We start from the raw sequence: 20525 nt of genomic DNA on the forward strand, positions 1-20525 counted from the left end.
TAGTTGGTTAGCATTCAAGGACCGCTTCTTCCAAGCTCAGGATCGGAGCGTCCCAATGAGTAGGAAGTCAAGTAAGGGATCTAGGAGACCGGCGTGGTTAAACAAGGAGCTGCTGGGCAAACTCAAGTGGAAAAGGAGAATCTATGGATTATGGAAGGAGGGGCTGGCCGCTTGGGAGGAATATAGGACAGTTGTTAGAGGATGTAGGGAGGCAATTAGGACAGCTAAGGCCTCCTTGGAACTCAATCTTGCTAGTCGGGTTAAAGACAATAGAAAGGGCTTCTTCAAATACATAGCAAATAAAACTAAAACAAGAGGCAATATAGGCCCACTGCTGAACGAAGTGGGTACCCTGGAGACAGAGGATATAAAGAAGGCAGAGGTGCTGAATGCCTTCTTTGCCTCTGTCTTTACTCCTGCAGACTCTCCCCGAGGGCCCCGGATTTCTATAGCCCCAGAAGGAGTCAGGACAAAGGAGGAGTTTGCTTTGGTAGATGAGGATTGGGTTAGGGATCAGCTATGCAAACTGGACATCTGTAAATCGATGGGTCCGGATGGAATGCACCCACGGGTGCTGAGGGAGCTGGCGGAGGTCATTGCTAGGCCACTTTCCATCATCTTTGGTAAGTCGTGGGAAACGGGCGAGGTGCCTGAGGATTGGCGGATGGCAAAGGTCACACCAATCTATAAGAAGGGCAAGAAGGAGGACCCGGGTAATTATAGACCGGTCAGCCTTACCTCCATCCCTGGAAAGGTGATGGAACAACTTATTCTTGACACCATCACTAGGCATATCAAGGATGAGGGGGTCATTAAGAACAGCCAACATGGTTTTATGAGGGGGAAGTCATGTATGACCAACCTTATAGCCTTCTATGAGGAAGTGACTAGGTGGAGGGATGATGGTAGAGCGGTAGATGTAGTTTTTCTCGATTTCAGTAAGGCATTTGATACTGTCTCCCACAGCATCCTCACAGATAAGCTAAAGAAGTGTGGGCTTGACGATCAAGTAGTGAGGTGGATCGAGAACTGGTTGAAAGGAAGAAGGCAGAGAGTTGTGGTCAATGGCGCAGAATCTAGCTGGAGGTCTGTGACTAGTGGAGTTCCTCAGGGGTCGGTGCTGGGACCGACCTGGATGAGGGAACTGAGTGCACCCTCAGCAAGTTTGCTGATGACACAAAACTGGGAGGAGTGGCTGACACACCAGAGGACTGTGCTGCCATTCAGCGAGACCTGGACAGGCTGGAGAGTTGGGCGGGGAGAAACTTGATGAAATTTAACAAGGGCAAGTGTAGAGTCTTGCATCTGGGGAAGAACAACCCCATGTACCAGTACAGGTTGGGGGTTGACCTGCTGGAAAGTAGCGAAGGGGAAAGGGACCTGGGGGTCCTGGTGGATAGGAGGATGACCATGAGCCAGCAATGTGCTCTTGTGGCCAAGAAGGCAAATGGCATCTTAGGGTGCATTAGAAAGGGAGTGGTTAGTAGGTCAAGAGAGGTTCTCCTCCCCCTCTACTCAGCCTTGGTGAGGCCGCATCTGGAATATTGCGTCCAGTTCTGGGCCCCTCTGTTCAAGAAGGACAGGGAATTGCTTGAAGGAGTCCAGCGCAGAGCCACAAAGATGATTAAGGGAGTGGAACATCTCCCTTATGAGGAGAGGCTGAGGGAGCTGGGTCTCTTTAGCTTGGAGAAGAGGAGACTGAGGGGTGACCTCATCAATGTTTACAAATATGTGAAGGGTAGGTGTCAGGATGATGGAGCTAGGCTTTTTTCAGTGATATCCAGTGATAGGACAAGGGGCAATGGGTGTAAACTGGAGCATAGGAAGTTCCACGTTAACATCAGGAAGAACTTCTTTACTGTAAGAGTGACAGAGCACTGGAACAGGTTGCCCAGGGGGGTTGTGGAGTCTCCTACACTGGAGATATTCAAGGCCCGCCTGGACAAGTTCCTGTGTGATGTACTGTAGGTTACCCTGCTCTTGCAGGGGGGTTGGACTAGATGATCTTTTTAGGTCCCTTCCAACCCTTGGGATTCTGTGATTCTGTGAGTATCTCCTACCATGTGCTAACACCACGTGTTAAGGTAAAGCATATCTCAAACACAAAGACAAAATTGTGCAGAAGTGCACTTCAGTGCTGTAGCACACTGCCTCCTGTTAAGGTTCACCACAAGAATTCTTCTTTAAATACATGCTTAACTTCCAAGAAACATGCTTCAGGAGCCACAGCGGGTAGTTAGCAGACAGCACAGCAAAAGCAGTCACAAAAAGCATATTTGTGCCAGTAAAAGACAACACCCCTCCCAATAATTTTATACATATATATTTCCCCAAATCTGAAATAAACAATTATTCCTCAGAGTAGGATTTAAACCTCAGTAACCAGCAGATACCAAAAGAGTCAACATTTAGTCAACGAGTCATGTGCAGCATGTTGGCAGCAAGTTTAGAAGTATTTTGGGCTATGGGAAATCAGTCTCTGGAGACATGACACGGCTGACATGCACTGACACTGCCTGCAGTGCTCACCAGGAGCCACAGCTCTGCGTGCAGAGTTAATTCACAGCAGTATTACAGAAGGATAATAAAAATTACGACAAACCAAACCAGCAGCACTAGCAGCAGAGTGTGTTATGTGTTTGCTTTCCCACAGAAATGCTCCTACTTCAATATTGTGAAGTTACAGCATTGCTAAAAGCCTATTAACTAGCCAAGAATCCCTAAATATAGTGCTAATATCCACATGTACATTTTTGTTTTTTTCTCAGGTATTTGACTTACTTCATTGCATTTTCATTTACTACACGTTGCTGCAGGACAATGGAGTTAATAATTCTGATGGGGGAAGGAGGGCAAAGAAATTACTTCCAAAATTGACATTTCAGTAAGAGAGTCAAAATTTGCCTGCACCTCTGTTTATAATTCTTACATGGTTGATATCTTTCTTGGAGGAAAGATACTGTGAGTTTTCAGCTCAGTACTGCGTCAGAATTGCAGGCAGCAGAGTTCTCTGCTAGAATTCTCAAAACAGGACAGTGCCCAGGGGAAATACTCGTCCACCACCTTCACTTAAAAGACCCAAACCATTTCCTCACACATGATTCAAGGATGGAATATTTTTAATGCAGAATTTGCCAGAAAAACTTCCATAGATGTTTCCTACAGTAGGCTGTCCTTCTTTCTGCTAAGCATATTTACAATAAAACTATCTTAAAACAAATACTCTCAGCAACGTAATTTATTATACAGCTAAATAACAAACAACTCAGTAAGCTGTAACTCATGACTTTAGAGAATTTCTCCAGAACAGGACTAAACAGCATATTAGTTGCCAGAGTTGTTTTTAAAATGGACATGGTTTTAAACAGTGTTAGTACCTACCAGTATACTGCCTGAAGACATCCACATTGTTCCTATTTAATAGTGATACACACAAATTACTTAATACAAAAAACCCAAAACCATGTACTTGAAATAGAGGAGGAGAATCCTTGTGTAGCATGTAGATTCTTATTTCTCAGTAGAAAAAGCCCTCTTCATCAATGGTGGGGGTGCTTTTCCAACATCAAACATCATTTCCAGCGGAGGATTATTAAGACAGCACCAGTCAGGTATGCGGCCTGTCTGGCTGTAATATTCTTTGGACACAGACCGACTCCCAAGTATGTCCTGAAGTGCTCCAAAAATGGCTCCTACAATATTGGGGGGCAAGGGGGAAATGTTGCATTAATTTGATTTACTTAATTTCTTTTCGTACTTCTCATAAAGAATCTCAACTGTTTTTTTTCAGCTTTGTCCCCATAATTAAAGGAATTAAAGGATATAGCCGCATTCCTTTTCAGTAGCCTAGCTGGTCTCAAATTGCTTCCATTTATGTCCTTTGAAAATACCTGAAACCAAGAACCATCTAGTCTAGGCCGACAGCAAAAGTAGCTTCTTACAAGAAAGTTTCCTAGAAGTTTTTGTTTTAAGCACTTCAAGCTAACTTGTGTTTAAGGAAAGTTCTTCTCCCCCAGAAAGGGTGACACACAATACCTGTAAAAAGTTACACAAGCTGTGAGACGACTGAGGCTGCAGCTGCTGACTAGCACTGCCATAGAAGAAAATATGTCAGAGAGCTTGGCGCATATAAATCACTCTTATTTGCTAATCCTAAAAGTAAGAAAGACTCAAAAGGTTTGAAAACTAAGTTAAATGTTTATAAACATTTACATTTCAAACTGTACGGATATAAAATCTACCTTTAAAGTTAGTTCTTCATACAGACCAGATGGGCTCAGCTTATTAACTGAAAGCTCAGGAAAGCATGAATTCTTATCAACTTGAGAACCTTCCTGAAAAGTGGCTAGCAACAGAAAGCCTTTTTCCCTAACTTGCCAGTACACCATCCAAAAAATCCACCACAAGTTGTTGTATTTATTACTTGTGGACAGCATGGGGAGTTAGCAGCCTCTGGCCTCTATAGCTCACAGCTTGTTGGTCAGTAATCAAACTTGCTTTTTCAGTAAGCAGACTTTCCACACACTGCAGGTCTCTGCTCTGTCCAATTACTTCACTGGTGCCATGATATGACGGTAGCCCTGTACTGCACTCGAATCAACACCGCCTCTTCCACACCTCCCTTTCAAATTGCTCATCATTGCTGTCACCTGGTTAAGGTTCCCATAACTCAGTGTCTCTTTCTGCCCCCCAGATGAAGCCTTTCTTCCAGTAGGGCATAACGATTCCACAGAGCTCCGCTGCAACTTTATTTCAGTAGATCACCTACCTTCTACTGCTATTTATTCATTACAAATTCCACTTAGAAGGTTTAGTCTTCACTTTGTACCTTTCCTTAACAGCTGTTTTTATCCTTACCTCCCAGCCAGGCCACACAGTTGGGTTTGGCAGGTGGAGTGTGAATTCTGAAGGTTTTAGTGGCAAGTGCTTCTTTGTATTTTGGTTTCTCTACCAGGTATCTGATTTCAGCCATGAGCCTGTGAAGGAATCCTGGCAACATAGCAGTGCCACCAATAACTACCAAGTTCTCTGCCAGCTGCTTCCTGGTGTCTATCGGACACTAATGCAAACAGGAATAAAAGAAAAAAGGTCTGTTAGAAATTCAGTCAGTGTTTCTGCACACGTCAGTTGCTGTTTTTTCATATTTAGCTGAAACATAACCCACATTATTTTTAATCCACACTTCCCAAGAAAACCAGGCTTAAGGAACTTCCCAGCTGAGGCTTTTATGGGCATGCTGTGAGTTCCTCTAAAGCTCTTCAGCTGAGACAGGCCAAGATGACAGAGATATTGGTGACAGTAATTCCCACGAGTTCTGGGAGAAGATATGCCAGGCTCTTGTCCAGAAGAAATAAGTCAATGCTATTTAACATTTGTAAATTAAACATTTGTCCTTCCTCAGGACAAAGAGTGATGCAAAGTAAATGGCCAGAAGTACAGAGATAAGGGGTCCAGGCACAGTTCTCATTAAACAATTTGTTTTCATAAAGAATTCTAACCGACATGTTTGTCATGTCATCCAAGCTCAGGGCTCTCCAATAGATTATGTCACAGCAAACTAATTTAGATGGAATCAATAACTACAGGAAGTCAGCTTTGATTAAACATGCAAACACCACCACATAATGAAAATTTCCATTTACAATGGCTTTCTAATGCATTTTTTTACTAAATATGATAAGAAATTAAGTGTTTGTATATGCCAGGAAAATTCTCCTCAACAGATCTAATGTATTGTCTATAATAGAGATAGCCAAATTATTTTTATTTCACCTTAGACAAATCAACAGTCTGCAGGACTCAAAGTCTAACTCTGAGCAAAACACCTTGAAAAAAGAAGAAATAGAATACCTGTGTCATTTCAGTTTAAGCAGAATAATTCCTACAACACCAAGTATTAGCTAGTCTTTCATCACTACACACAGAGAGCTCCATCCCCAAATAAATGCAAGCTAGTGTATTACTTTTGCTGAGGGGTGAGTACTGTATTTCTTAGAGAAGTCCTAGACACAATGCAGTATACCGAAGAGTAAGGAAGCAATCAAGAGTGTGCGACATATGCTGACTTACTACCCCACAGAAATTCATCATGAGGCAGAACCCTAGGAGTCATGCTGTGCTCAGCTTTTTCAACCAATCGCAACCTGCAGTCAGAAGGGTGTTACTCCAGAAAGAATCATTTGTATGTTCTCCAAGGCTGGAGGCATTCAAGAAATTGTTTACAATAAAAAGATACCTGAATAAGTGAATCCAAGATTAAAGTGGCCACAGATGTCTCTTCATTGTCCTGTTCAAACAATATTTCGACAATGGAATCTCTGTGGAAAGACAGGAAGTAAGTGTTAATGAGAAGCAATACTACACTGTGAGCTAACACAAACTAGAAATCGTAAAATCATGGAGTAACTACAGACTTCCTGCTGACAATGCATCATCACTACCACCAACAGGGAGGAGACAACACCTCACTCATTTCACTGAAACCATCTAATCATTATGCATTAATATTCCATTTCTGCTTCTGCCATCCCCTCAGTCTGTTTGTTCTCATCTTTAAGTGTGAGCTCTCTGAAGAAGCTGATATCTCTTAATATAGGTTTGCACTGTGACCAGCATAAAGCCTTAATTTACGAGACAGTAAAAGCATATGCAAGTGTTTCATTAAAATTAATTTTACGAAGATCTATGTGCTTTTAGAGCTTTTAGGAGTGTTTATTCTCATAAACACTCTGCTATGGTATTTCTCACCTGATAGGGCCAACTACATGCAGAATCTTTTCTCCATCTAAAGGATAGTCCACATCCGGAGGTGGTGAAGGACGCTATAAACAAAAATGTAGAAACATTATTTTAGAAGCCAAAGAGGCTACATCCACTTCAAAGGACTAGGATAAGCTTCATTCTCTACCCACTTCAGCAGTGCCATCAATGTTGAATTTAGCTGCTTGGATTTTCAGTCCACGTTGGAGATCACTCACAAAACAAGTGCGAACTAAATAAAAGAAAGGGCAGAAGAGAGACTTTGTTGGGTCCTTTCATCATCGATAGGCAATAATTCTCTTTAATTTAGAGAAGAATACACGCTTTAGGCCCTTGCTGATCCAGGACATTATCAAATAAATGCAAAGAAAAATGGTCTCTACACTTTGGCAGAATTCAGGTGCTATGTAGACTATGAGTTTAAATGTTACCTAAATTAACCTTACCTGCCGATCACAGGATATATACAGTAGTGTAAGACTCTTTCTGTGCTACTCTATCAAATGTGTCTATGAGCTACATCTTAACAATGCATAGGCTAAACCCAAAAGAGGAATTCAAAATGGTTTTAGTTCTGCTTTCAGAGAGGAAGAACACTGCAAGTAAGTAAGGAATATGGCAGAGAAGATGAAATAATTCCTACATGTAGAGTATTGCACACTTGTCATTATCATACTCTACTGCACAACTTAATAAACTAGAGTTTTATGACACAGAAAATTTTACCTTTTATATCCTCTACTATGTCTTCTGGAACTGAGCCTGAAAAAAAAACCCCAAAACTTAAAACCAGAGCTTTTTAAGTAGAAAGAGAATTAAAGAATTAAACTAAGTCTAAACTAAAGTCGAAACTAAAATACTAAATGTAAGAATTACAATTAGTACTTTGAAGTTTCACTTTGACAGCAGCTATTAAAGACTTCTAAGGAAGAAAGAACATTAAGAACAGAAATAAAAAGTTTGTCTTCTCTCAAAACAGACTGAAGAATTATATTACTGAACTTTTATCAGTCTTCATTCAAACCTGCTGCTATGAGTGGCTTATCATAAAAATAATATACTTGTTAAACATGGAGAAAGAAAACCATGGAAGTAGATCACATAGGATGCGGTGAATACTAAATGCATTTTATTCGCAAGTTCACAGCACACAGGCTACATCAAACAGACCTTACCCATCACAGATGGAAGGCTTTGTCCTTTGGCTAATCCTGTATCAACTGTGCACTGCTCCAACAACTGATACTCCAGCTCCCTAAAACATTGCACATAAGTTAAAGACATCTACTAACTCAAGCTGATTCTCTGTATCATGCTTAAGGGACAGTATTTTTTCCTTCGGTTACATTCTTCTAAATACACAGCTTTTACTACACTAACAAAAGCCAAACAGTGATCACTTTAAAAATCAGATGCTGTCACAGCAAGTTATGATTTAAGTCATGTTCAATGGGAATCTTTGCTCATTAGTCAAAGATGAACTTTCACAAATAAGTCATAAGTAACCTGGAATGTGTAAGTGTGAACTTACTTGTGTAAAGCCTTTCCTCCCAGAGGAAGAGAACCCCAGCAGCTCAGAATCGGGATTCCCTCATATATCTACAGGAAGATCAGGAAATTCTCCGGTTTTGTTTTGAGTTTTCGGTGTGCTGGAACTAAATGCTTTTTCCCCTCAACAATCACTTGCAATAGCTATTGGAAATACTCTACAAGTGCTTTTCTCCAAAGCTAATTTCTAGTATCTAATGGCTGAAGTAACTAACTCCCTTCCCAAGTTTCAAGGGAACACAGATTTCACCTGTCAGATATGAAGAGATTCCCCAAGTCATGGCATCCTATAGTCAAAAGCCACACTGGCTGATCTGTTCCTATTACTTTTTTGGATACTTTAAGTCTATAAAACTATCATCTTGTCATGACAGCCTTGTTGCTGAAAATTTTGTTTCTGTATTATTAAAGGATACAGGCAGCACCAAGCTTTCTGTGTATCCACAATCTAGAACCATGGCAGAACTGATCCCAAGTGTCAGGAGAGACATTAGATGACTTGGAGCAAACAAAACTGAAGGTACCTACATGGAAACAAAAAAAGACAATTAATGGAAGGGCGGGGGTAGAAAAAAAACAACACTCAAAGCACTGATGCTTTCCCTAAATGTCATATTAAAGCAAACACAAACAACTGCACCTTGGGGCCTGTTTCTAATTCAGCATTTAAGAGAGTGTAGTAATGAATAAAATACTACAGGATTCTAAATTCTATGTTCACCTTCTTTGTGGTAAATACCAGTTACTTCAGTAATAACAAATCTTGGAACGGACTTCTAAGAAAAGCGGGTGTCAACTACAGAATTTATCTGAACTCATAGATCAGGTTTCCTATTGTCATTGAAAATAAATTTAAGAAACAAAAGCACAGCTACTTGAAATGCTGTATAACGAGGTGAAAATGTGAACAAAGGTGCCACAAAACCTTATGACAACGTACTGTTGCACACAAACTCACAGAAGCAGCTATTTACAACACTCTAGCAACAGCAATGTGGAAACTCAAGTCAAAATTACACAAGAATTACTTCCTTCTACCACAATTCCATAAATCACATACCCTAGATAGCAATGGTTCCCGTAAGGGAACAACCTGAAGTGTGAATTGTAGGAGCAATTTCAATAAATCCTGCATTTAAGGGCAACATTACTGATACTTAGCCAAGAGACACAAGTTATAATATTGACCATGTATTAATATGCCATTCTTATTTTTTGCACCAAATAGAAATACTAGCCAGAGAGAACTAACTTCACATCAGTATTAGCTGGCTTCTTAGCAAGTTACAAAGTTTCTCCATCAAAATATGACTTTCCAAGTAGAAGCACAGAACAGTTTGGGTTGGAAGGGACCTCCAAAGATCGTCCAGTCCAATCCCCCCTGCAATGAGCAGGGACCTCTTCAACTAGATCAGATTGCTCAGAATCACATCCAGTCTGGCCTTGAATGTCTCCAGGTATGGAACATCTACCACCCCTCTGGGCAACCTGCTCCAGTATTTTACTACCCTCACTGTCATTTTTTACAACCAAATTTGTATGGGAGTGCTTTATCCGAGACATGGGTTTTTTTTTTCTGTAACGGAATTAGATTAAAAAAAAAAGCAAAACCAAACACCAAAACCAAAACAAAACCACCCAATCTTCCAGCAATTTCATCAGACAATTTTATTGACAGCAGAAAAGGATTATGCAGAAGTTCAAGATCAGCTGGTAAACTGTGTTGTGGAAGCACAGTGAAGAAGTACTCCAGACAAACCAGTTGCATCACTTTTTATAGAAGAATCTTAACATTTGTTCTGTCTGAATTGAAGAGCAGTATAGAATCACCTTCCCAAACATTTCCCATTAGAACTAAGCAAGAATTAGGTTCAGATTTTTCTTCCAAAAAGACTGATTAAGCAGGGAAGATAATAAATTTCAGGAAAACTCTTACGTAAATGAGCAGAGCTAAAGGTTAGATGATGTAACAGATGAAAATACTGACTCTGGTAGAAGGCATGAGATTTGCTGACAGAGCACTAATGAGTGTTTAAATAGAGATTCTGGCTTCAGGCAGTGCTCAATCGGGATTATTGGATCTGTCTGGAACACTGAGATGTCAGCTGTATTTTTGTACAAAGAGAAACCTTTTGGATTCTTGTTAATAGCTCCTGTTTTGTGTCCTCATAAAAAGTCAGAATGAGACAAAAATGCCTTTCATCCAATTTTCAAGTCCTACTCCCCCAGACAACCATCAGCTTTTTTTTTTTTTGTTCCATCTTCTTTATGCCTCTCTCATTCTTTTTGCAATATTTTCATTTCCTTGTCCACATCTGGTACTGACTGCATGTAGAATTTCTACTGGCAAGTGCTACGCTGAACACATGGAGTAGTTAGGTAAAACATGTACCTCAAAATGCTTGAACAGGACTCTTGTAAGTGTGTCCCTGAAGTGTGAAGGGCACAAGACAGATTCTATGATCACAACACGACGGTCTCTGGGGTTCACCAGCAGATGTCTAAAAAAACAAGGCAAGTAAAACAAAACCGGTAAGTTTAAGCACGTATTATGAGACCTACCTTATTTTCATATTGCATTATCCTCAAAAACCGTAGACATTGGCATGTAGATAGCATTTTCAACAGCAGATCCTAAAGTCTTTTTCCCAAATTTAAAAACAACACCTTCCTAAAAGAAAGTTAGTGAACTGAGTTACAGAAAAGTTAAAGAGTTATCTGCCAGAAGGCTGTAGTTCTGAATATTCATTATACATTTCTAAATCAATGTAACAAAGCAACATGGGCATGGACACCTTACCCTAGACCATGTCGCCCAAGGCTCTGTCCAACCTGGCCTTGAACACTGCCAGGGATGGAGCATTTACCACTTCTTTGGGCAACCTGTTCCAGTGCCTCACCACCACCACAGTAAAGAACTTCTTCCTTGTATCTAACCTGATATCTTATTAAATGAGACATCAGTCTTCGCTAAATATCACATCTCTAACACCTCTCGATGTACTCAGAAAAGACTCACAGGAGGCTTGAGTAACTAACATCCAAGCATCACTTACCTGAAATATAGCATATGGATAAATTCCTTCAGATATGAATAGAGCTCTTCTGTATTAATATTATACTGAACAACTCTGATAGGCTGTAAAGTAAAAATATCCACAATAATCTTAAATATGAGGCAGTGATTATATAAACATATACATGAGATATAAATATTTATATTAAATAATAAATTACATCTGAACCTATATAATCTGACACAAGTACTCAATCTTGCTTGATTTGCACTATGAACGTAACAATGCATCTTATAAACTTACCCTATTACTAAAGTCCAAAGTTTATTCACGCTTATTTTTTGTCCTGGTAACTTAGCACAACATTAGTTTTCCAAAGCTGCCATCCTCTAATGAAATTAAAAAAGGCAAACAAAATATAGATAGGCAAAGAAATTTGTCAATAAATGCCCCAAACATGCATGGCTGATGAGTACCAAATAACATCAGCATTGGTACCACACTTAAGTGTTATCTAGTTAGAATAGCAGCACTTGTAAGATAATGAAAAATAGCTTCTGAAGGACAGAAAACATATCTGCAAATTCCTTCTATACCGGAACATACCAAACGTGATAAAGGTGAAACAGTTCAGACAAAACAGCTTACCTTTGTGACATCAGGTTTCTTTATTTCACTAGGAATAATGCATCTTGGCCCTGTTTCTCCTGCAAAACCACACCTAAAAGAAAATGTAGAAAACCTTACCATCTGAAGTCACCATTTAACATTGTGGGCCTAGGAACCATCACAGAGTAATTAATTAGGCATACTTCTGTGATTACAAAGAGGTGTTTTGCACACAGCTTTTCTACCTAGCCATTTTGCATAAGAAAGATTTTGTACCTTCTTGCTGACTGCCCCTCAGCTGCACTAAACAAAATAATTTTTCTTCACTTCTGTAAGGACTGTAGTGCTCAATTCTGATCTGCCTCCTACTTTTCACTGAATACAGTTTGTAATAATCCACAAGCAACCTTCCTTATTGCCTGGTAAATTTCCAAAGAAATACCTTCCTGTATCCTCCACACAGGCCCAGTTTTCACAGGCAAGATGAAGTTATCCTGTCTTCTTTAAATCCCTAATTTTATAAGATGCTTATTTAGAAGAAACAAAAGACAAAGACATGATGATCATGATCACGCAGGTCCTGTGGCCTATTTCACTGCCGACCAGCAACTGACACTTTTTCCCTATTTCCAGCTTTGAAATGCATTCCCTTCACAAGCGTCCTGGGTGATGTAAGGCATTACTGCCTCAGGATGACTGGTTACTACTCCAGGCCTCCTGACAAAACGTGAGGGCTCTGCGTCCAGCATTGATGCAACATCATCAAAATAGCAGCAATCCCGAAACAATTTTTTCAGAAACCCATCTGGTTTTCATAAAGTGACTGCACCTTAAAAGACACAGAACCATGGACTGAAGAAAGCAAATTAAAAAGAACAGAAATTCAATGTCTGATTGGAAGAAATGCAGCTCTTGACATTTGTTTCGTCGCTGCCACACCCATTAAGTACAAACCTCAGAAGACGACTACTAATAGAAAACTGTAAGGCCTCTGGGGTTGGAGTACTTTGAATGCTAAAGGTCAATTATTTATTTTGGTATTTGGCTGCTGTCAGTGTAAAAAAATCTTAAACCAGATATAATTTAGAATTTAACTTTTTTCTTTGGAATCCCAAATAAAGCCTGTATATGTGTATACACAGTTGTCCTCACCTGTCATCCTGACAACTTTTGAAATTTTGGTTAATTTCAGCCTTATTTGGAAAAGGACAGATACCTCACATATAATTAAGTTGCTGTCTCTCTTACAAGAATGAAGGCTGGAAACAGACCCTAAACCCACACTATTCAGGGGAAATGCTTTTCCATAAAACCATTTATTAGACAAATAATGCCCACGGGATAAAACCTCACGAGTGCCCCAAAACTGGAAAAAAGCCCATGACAGGCAACACAACATAAATCCACAAAAAGCCAATCATCAGATTGTTTGTTTCCATCTGTGAGAGCTTTGGTAAATCCTCTCCATAACCACATCACAATAATTTTCACATAGAAAGCCTGCCTGCTGGACTGCAGTTACACCATCACTTGGAAAAAAAGGGAAAGAAAACAATACAAAAATAAGTTGGGAAAAGAAACCCTGTTCCTGCAACTCCTGCTTCTTTCAACAAGCAGAGGAATCCTCAGGGCTCCAAGCAGGTAAACGCACCCACACAGACACAGCCTGAGGCATGAGCCTAGCCTAGTAAAAGTGGCATACACAGAATCATAGAATGGTTTGTGTCAGAAAGGCCATTAAAGCTCATGCAGTTCCTATCCCCGCCACAGGTGGGGAAACCTTCCACTAGATCAGGTTGTTCCAAGCCCCATCCAACCTGGCCTTGAACACTGCCAGGGCTGGGGCAGCCACAGCTTCTCTGGGCACCCTGTGCCAGTGTCTCACCACCCTCACAGGGAAGAACTTCTTTCTGGCATCCCAATCTCTCCTCTGTCAGTTTAAAGTCATTCCTCCTTGTCCTATCCCTACATTCCTTTGTGAAAAGCCCCTCTCCAACTTTCCTTTAGCACCTTTGGACACTGGAAGCATGCTCTAAGGCCTCCCCAGAGCCTTCTTTTCTCCAAGCTGAACAACCAGACACTCACTCCGTCTCCAGAGCAGAGGTGCTCCAGCCCTCTGAGCACCTCTGGGCTCTCCTCTGGACTCGCTGCAACAGCTCCACACCCTTCTTGCGTTGGTGGCCCCAGAGCATGACACAGTATTGCCTGTGGGGTCTCACAGGAGCAGAATAGACGGGGAGAATCACTTCTATTGCAAGACAGTATTTTTTTCTTGCGTGCAGACCACTTCTCCAAACAGGCCACTGAAACCCAGACAGCATTTCCAGAGTATTTTAACCCTGAACGTGGGGCCGGATTGCTTAGGGATTGCTTAAACAGCCCCTTTTTCACGAGGGGTGCACAGACTAGGACCCGAGTGTGGAGGAAGCTGGGGGTTTCTAATGCAACGGGATACTCTGCCGTGCTGCGGGCAGAGGCACGGGTACATTTCTGGCTCATGAGATAAATGACTAAATACTGAGCACTTCTGCTCCGACCTCCAGTTACACCCGTTCTGTTTTATCTGAAACACGAGACTAGAAAGTAAAGCTGGTTTTGCCGGCTTTGTACCGCCATAGCAAGAGGGGGAGGAGAAAAACCGCCACACACGATTATTCATCCCGACGGCACCCCACAGCCGCGACACTGGCGAAGCCTGTCGCGACAGAAAAGGGGCAGGCGAAGGGGCTGCGGCACTACTTACTTGGTGAAGGCCTCGCCCAGGTCTATCACCACAGCGGTCTTTTCCCCGCCGCTGCCCAGGCCCTCGTACAGCGGCATCGCGACCTCCTCACTCCTCCAACAGCAACGCGGCAGGGCCTTACTCCAGCGCGGCGCGCCGGGCCCTTCCTCCTCCACGGCGCGGCGGGCTGCCCTTGGCGCCTGTCCCCACGCTCGCCGCCGCGCCGGTGCTCGCTCTGCCGCACTCCGAGGGGGCCGAGAGCGTGCCAGCGGCGGGCGCGGTGCGGTCTTCCCTCACCTCCGCCCGGGGGGCGGGCAGGGGCCGCCCGAGGAATGAGGCCCTGGAAGCAGCCGGCGGGGAGAGGAGCAGGGGCCGAGGGCGGCTCTTCCCTTGGGGGGACCCAGTTTCTGCGGCTCCTCCTGACCGAGCGCGGTGGCGGCGGCTCCTCGGTGCCGGGAACTGGTCGAGCGGAAAGCCACGCTAAAGGGATCACGTGGTGGAATCACAGAACCATGGAATGGTTTGGGTTGGAAGCGACCTTAAAGCTCATCCAGCTCCAACCGCCGCCACAGGCGGGGACAGCTTCCACTAGACCCGGCAGCTCCAAGCCGCGTCCAGCCTGGCCTTGAACACTGCCAGGGATGGGGCAGCCACAGCTTCTCTGGGCACCCTGTGCCAGGGCCTCACCACTCTCACGGGGAGAACTTGGTCGCAGTATCTCAATCTCCTCTCTGTCAGTTTAAAGTCATTCCCCCTTGTCCCATCAGTTAATGCCCTTGTCAAAAGCCTCTCTCCAGCCTTCTTTTAGCCCCTTTATGAACTTGAAGGGTGCTCTAAGGTCTCCCTGGAGCTTTCTCTTTCTGCAGGCTGAAAAACTCCTACTCTCAGCCTATCTCTATAAGCCCAAGCTTCATAATATGAGCCTAAGAGCTTAATAGTAAGACCTTCATCGATAAAAGGTGTTCTAAATAATATTGCTTGTCATCTGTGTCGCCCTGCAACTTCATCTCCTAGGTGGGAAAAGGGAGTTTATAGCAGATAATGGCTAGTGTAATGAACTTTTGGGATTGCTTGAGAATGGGATTCCTAACGTAGCACTTATTCTGCTCCCAACAACCAGCCCCTTTCTCTTCCCAGTCTTCCCTATATCATTTTCCCCCAGTAACCACCCCTGTAAAATCAGCTGCCCTTCAGGCAATTTTTATGCGCGTCCAGGAATGCAGCTGTGGGTCGTTTCTCCAAAAGAGCTGGCACGGGGTATTTATCCCAAGTGCGTGGGATCCGTTTCTTCTTCAGGGAGGCAAAATAAGTATTGAAAAAGTACTAACTGGTGAGCAGGGTCTAGGCATTTGCTCATTGCCAGAGAGCAAGCCAAAGAGCCTAACGTCATACACATAGGAAGACAAGGGCACTAATGAAGTGAAAGGTGGATTTCAAGGTAGGCTGTTGTGACGCTGTGATTTGTTGCCACTGAAGCCAAACTGCCTGAGCTGTGAGCCACTGTAACTGTTTGTAGGTGCTATGCTTCTCACATACTCCATGGCTGCACTGTTTGTCCCACATCCACACTTCCCATTTAAGATCTGTGAAGGTGGAGGTGTATAGGAGAGTCAGATGATGAGTGGGAGTGATGTGAGACACCAAAAGTTGTCCCTGCCACTGTCTGTTCTGTCTCTTGAGCAAACCTCTGTGCTAGCCCATTTTTAGAGGAGCAGCTCTACATAATGGCTTTCTTCTCTGCTCCTGTCACAGCCTTGTTGGTTCCCTCCTTCTGGTCTCCCTGAAGTCACCTGGGTCACAAAGTGGGTTCAAGAGGGTACAGCTGCGAAGAGAAAGTCCAGTGTGTGTGTGGAGCCAGAGTGCGGACTGGAGTTGCTGAAGCAAATGGGGCATCCTGGATGGGCTCTGCATATCTGGAAGACGTGCAAGGAATCCAAGCAGGAGATTGAAAGAAAGGTGTGAAAGGGAAGGAACTCTGCAGTGACAAACTTGGAGGAGATTCCTTGCAAAGCTCTTACATCCCTCATAAAGCTGTTATATCTCCTCTTCAGATTCTGTCACATGACCTAGTATGAACCCATGCAATCTTCATACGACCCACCACCATTTTCCCACCCTAGCAGCTATCTCTGTCCTTGGGGAGGAAAATTAAGGAGCAAGAAGGCTGTAGTGAAGATGTGAGATGCAGAAACGGTGACGGGACGAGCACACAACCAGTGGGTTCCGGAGGAGGAGAAATCATCGCCAACGCAGCAGCAGAGGATGCTGACGCATGAGAAAATAAATGAACAAATGCCTGTAGCAATGAAACATTCTGAGTTCAAATTGCCTTATGATTTTGTGTGATTTCATGTTTTAAATTTTGTTGGAGTTTTTTTTTGTTTGGTTGGTTTTGTTGTTGTGGGTTTTTTTTTCTGGTTAGTATTTTGTGCTGTTTAGAATACAAAAATGCAGCAGAACTTTAAAGCATATGGATACAGTGATGCCTGACAATATGTTTAAATGTCATTCTCAAAATGGAGCCTTAACTCTGCCATGTTTGAGCAATACCCCAATGTACCAAGGACACATGCTCAGTTGGAATTACACCTGTCTGAACTGGGAATTACATTTGAGAATCCTTTCTCTATTTGGGCTTTATGCAGGGAAATGATCACAGAATTTTCCAAGTTCTCCTGGGGACATTTCAATTGGACACAAGAGGAATTTTTTTCACAATGAGAATAATCGGCTACTGGAATAATATTCCCAGGGAAGTGGTGGATTCCCCAGTAGTGGGGCACTATAATAAAAAAACCCCACACAAAATCATAAGGCAATTTGAACTCAGAATGTTTAATTGCTACAGGCTCTCCTGGATATGTAACTGTTGAAGAAACAGATGGCGATGCTAACTCGTAAGAATTGGACTATAAATACATTCTAGATAACAATATAAATCATAGAATCAAAGAATCAACTAGGTTGGAAAAGACCTTTGAGATCCTCAAGTCTAACCATTACTCCAGGACTGCCAAGACCTCCACTAAACCATGTCACTGAGTGCTTCATCTACACCTCCCCTCGGGCAGCTTGAGGCTGTTACCTCTTGTCCTACCTCTTCTTCCTTGGGAGAAGAGACCTACCCCTCCTCAACTACAACTTCCTTTCAGGTAACTGTAGAAAGCAATAAGGTTCCCCCTGAGCCTTTTTGTCTCCAGACTAAATAACCCCAGTTCCCTCAGCCATTCCTCATAAGACTTATTATCGAGACCCTTCGCCAGATTCACTGCACTACTCTGGACCTGCTACAGCACCTCAATGTCTTTCTTGTAGTGAGGGGCCCAGAACTGAACACAGGATTTGAGGTGTGGCCTCAACAGTGCCAAGTACAGGGGGATGATCACTGCCCTGGTCCTGCTGGCTACGCTATTGCTGATACAGGCCAGGATGCCTCTGGCCTTCTTGGCTGCCTGGGCACAAGCTGGCTCATGTTCAGTGGCCATCAATCAGCATCGCCAGGTCCCTTTCTACCAAGCAGCTTTCCAGCCACTTTTCCCCAAGCCAGTAGCATTGTGAAGAATGGGGTTGATTGAAGAATAGGGTTGTAAATGAATAACCTCAGGGATGTTAGGCTTTGTTAGCAATTATAGAGAAAAGGAAATGACTAAGATAAGCTTTGCCAGAACTGCCTGGTGATTACTGATATGACAATGATCCTAACACAAAGTGATGAAGAAATAACCACCAGGGGTCCAGAAGCCCACTACCACATTTTTATGTGCATACAGAAGGCATTCTCTAGAAGTATGATGTAATGTATGTAATCTAATGAATATGTATGTTTAAGGACAATATAATCACAGCCTGGTTGATGCTTGGATGAGACACTCTTGGAGGAGTGATCCACCGTGTCTCCTGGCACCACAATAAAGAATACCTGCTTGTCAACTTAAAACTGTGTTGGTGAATTCCTGGAGACTTCTCCGAATCAATTGCATGGGGTTGTTGTGGCCCAAATGTAGGACCTAGCACTTTGCCTTTTTGAGCCTCATACCACTGACCACAGCCTGTCCAGATTCCTCTGCAGAGCCTTTCTTTTCTTCAGCGGATCAACACTCCCAGCCAACTTGGTGTCATCTGCAAGTTTGCTGAGGGTGCGCTCGATCCGCTCATCCAGATCATCAGTGAAGACATTAAACAACGCTGGCCCTAACACCGAGCCCTGAGGGACACCACTAGTGACCAGTCGCCAATGAGACGTGATACCATTTACCACCACTCTTTGGGCTCTGCCATCCAGCCAGTTTCCAACCCAGCAAAGAATCCACCTATCCAGGCCAAGAGCAGCCAGTTTCTCCAGGGGAATGCTGTGGAAGACAGTGTCAAATGCTTTACTTAAGTCCAAATAGTAGACAATGGCCATAGCCATTGAACGTGCCGTAATAAAGATAATTATTCACAGTCTAACAAGACGGTAGGATAATTAAGCCAGCAGAGTCGTGTGGCCTGGAGAGCCTTGCTCATTGCTGCCTTGAAGCGCTGACAATTCTGGGTGATTGCTGGCATCCTGCTCCTCCTGATTGTCAGGCTCTGCTGATGCCTCAGGAATATAACTTCCTAGCCTTTTATGGCCCTGAGATTATTATCATTAAATGATTTAATAGCTCAAACTGGAAGGACCCATGAGTATTATCGAGTCCAACTGTTTTCTTGCTTGACTACTTAAAACTAAATCTTAAGACTAAGACCATCATCCAGATACTCCGAACTCTTGACAGGCTTGGTGCTGTGAGCACTTCCTAGGGGATCCTGCTCCAGTGATCAAACAACCTCTTAGTGAAGAACCTTTTCCTAATGTCCAGTTACTTCCCCTGACACAGGTTCATTTCATTGCTTCATGATCTATTGCTGGTCACCTCCCTCTCTACTGGCCCTATTAAGGGACTTGTGGACCATCATGAGGGCACCCCTCAGCCTTCTTTTCTCCAAGCTGAACAACACTTGTGACCTCAGCCACTTCACCTGTGTCTTGCCATTGAGACCCTTCACCACCTCGGTCCCCATCCTCTGGACACAGGCTGGTAGTTTTATGTCCTTCTTATACTGATGCGCCCAAACTGTACACAAGAAACTGAAGGTGGGGCTGCACCAGTGCAGTGTCCAGTGGGACAATCAACTCCCTCGCCCAGCTGGCCTTGCTGTACTTCATACACTCCAAGGCACAAGTGGCCCTTTGCAGTGCCCATGCACACAGCTGCCTCCAATTTGCCATCACTCCAGACCCAAACATCTCTTTCTGCAGGGCTGCTCTGGTGCTTCTTGTTCCCCAGTGTGTGCATATAACCAGGATTACCCCATCCCGGGTGAAGAATTCTGTGCTTGCTTTTGTTGAATTGCATTCAGTTTGTGGTTGCCCAGCTCTCTTGTCTATCCAGATCTCTGTAAGTAAGGCCTCTCCACGCTTGAGGAGTCCGCAGCTCATTTTAGTTTATTAACACACATTTGGTTCCTGCATCCATTTATAAAAAACATTTGTGTTTTTTTCCAGCTATATAGTGTTTATCACAGTTATCCAGGCTGTAGCTGCACCAGGGATGGCTGCTCTAGGAGCCCCTCCGTCCCCTGAGGAGTGGTGGGGAATTTTCCACACCATCGCAGAGTTTGTGGGGCCGAGGCAGAATTTTAATGCCCAAAACCATAAAACGACAGCCGGCTACAAAAATCCAACCACGCCCAACGTGGGGCTCGAACCCACGACCCTGGGATTAAGAGTCCCATGCTCTACCGACTGAGCTAGCCGGGCACCACGCGTTTATATCGTCCACGTGCCCTCCAGCATGTGTCGCGGTGATGTCAGCGCCCCGCCGAGCTACCCCGCTGTAGGCGGG

General features: G+C 43.4%; 1 protein-coding gene, 1 long non-coding RNA gene and 1 other non-coding gene across 3 annotated transcripts; 1 reads left to right on the forward strand and 2 right to left on the reverse strand.

Annotated features, from left to right (window-relative positions):
• Positions 1–3101: 3101 nt before the first annotated feature.
• Positions 3102–15130, reverse strand: ACTR10 (actin related protein 10). The gene is made up of 13 exons (XM_065685122.1): positions 14677–15130; positions 11973–12045; positions 11364–11446; positions 10700–10808; positions 8724–8831; positions 8291–8358; positions 7935–8014; positions 7486–7521; positions 6912–6991; positions 6748–6821; positions 6236–6317; positions 4858–5059; positions 3102–3692 (listed from the first exon to the last, which is right to left on the reverse strand). Exons 1-13 carry the CDS (start codon positions 14751–14753, stop codon positions 3511–3513), a joined length of 1254 nt encoding a protein of 417 aa, XP_065541194.1. The 5' UTR covers positions 14754–15130; the 3' UTR covers positions 3102–3510.
• LOC136017113 (uncharacterized) lies at positions 14681–18592 on the forward strand. The gene is made up of 2 exons (XR_010613834.1): positions 14681–16093; positions 16408–18592. It is a non-coding gene; the product is annotated as an uncharacterized LOC136017113 (long non-coding RNA).
• A 1775-nt stretch (positions 18593–20367) lies between these two features.
• TRNAK-CUU (transfer RNA lysine (anticodon CUU)) lies at positions 20368–20440 on the reverse strand. The gene has a single exon. It is a non-coding gene; the product is annotated as a tRNA-Lys (tRNA).
• Between the last annotated feature and the right edge of the window lie 85 nt (positions 20441–20525).

This window comes from Lathamus discolor, chromosome 6 (assembly GCF_037157495.1).
Source record: "Lathamus discolor isolate bLatDis1 chromosome 6, bLatDis1.hap1, whole genome shotgun sequence".
Lineage (NCBI taxonomy): Eukaryota > Metazoa > Chordata > Aves > Psittaciformes > Psittacidae > Lathamus > Lathamus discolor.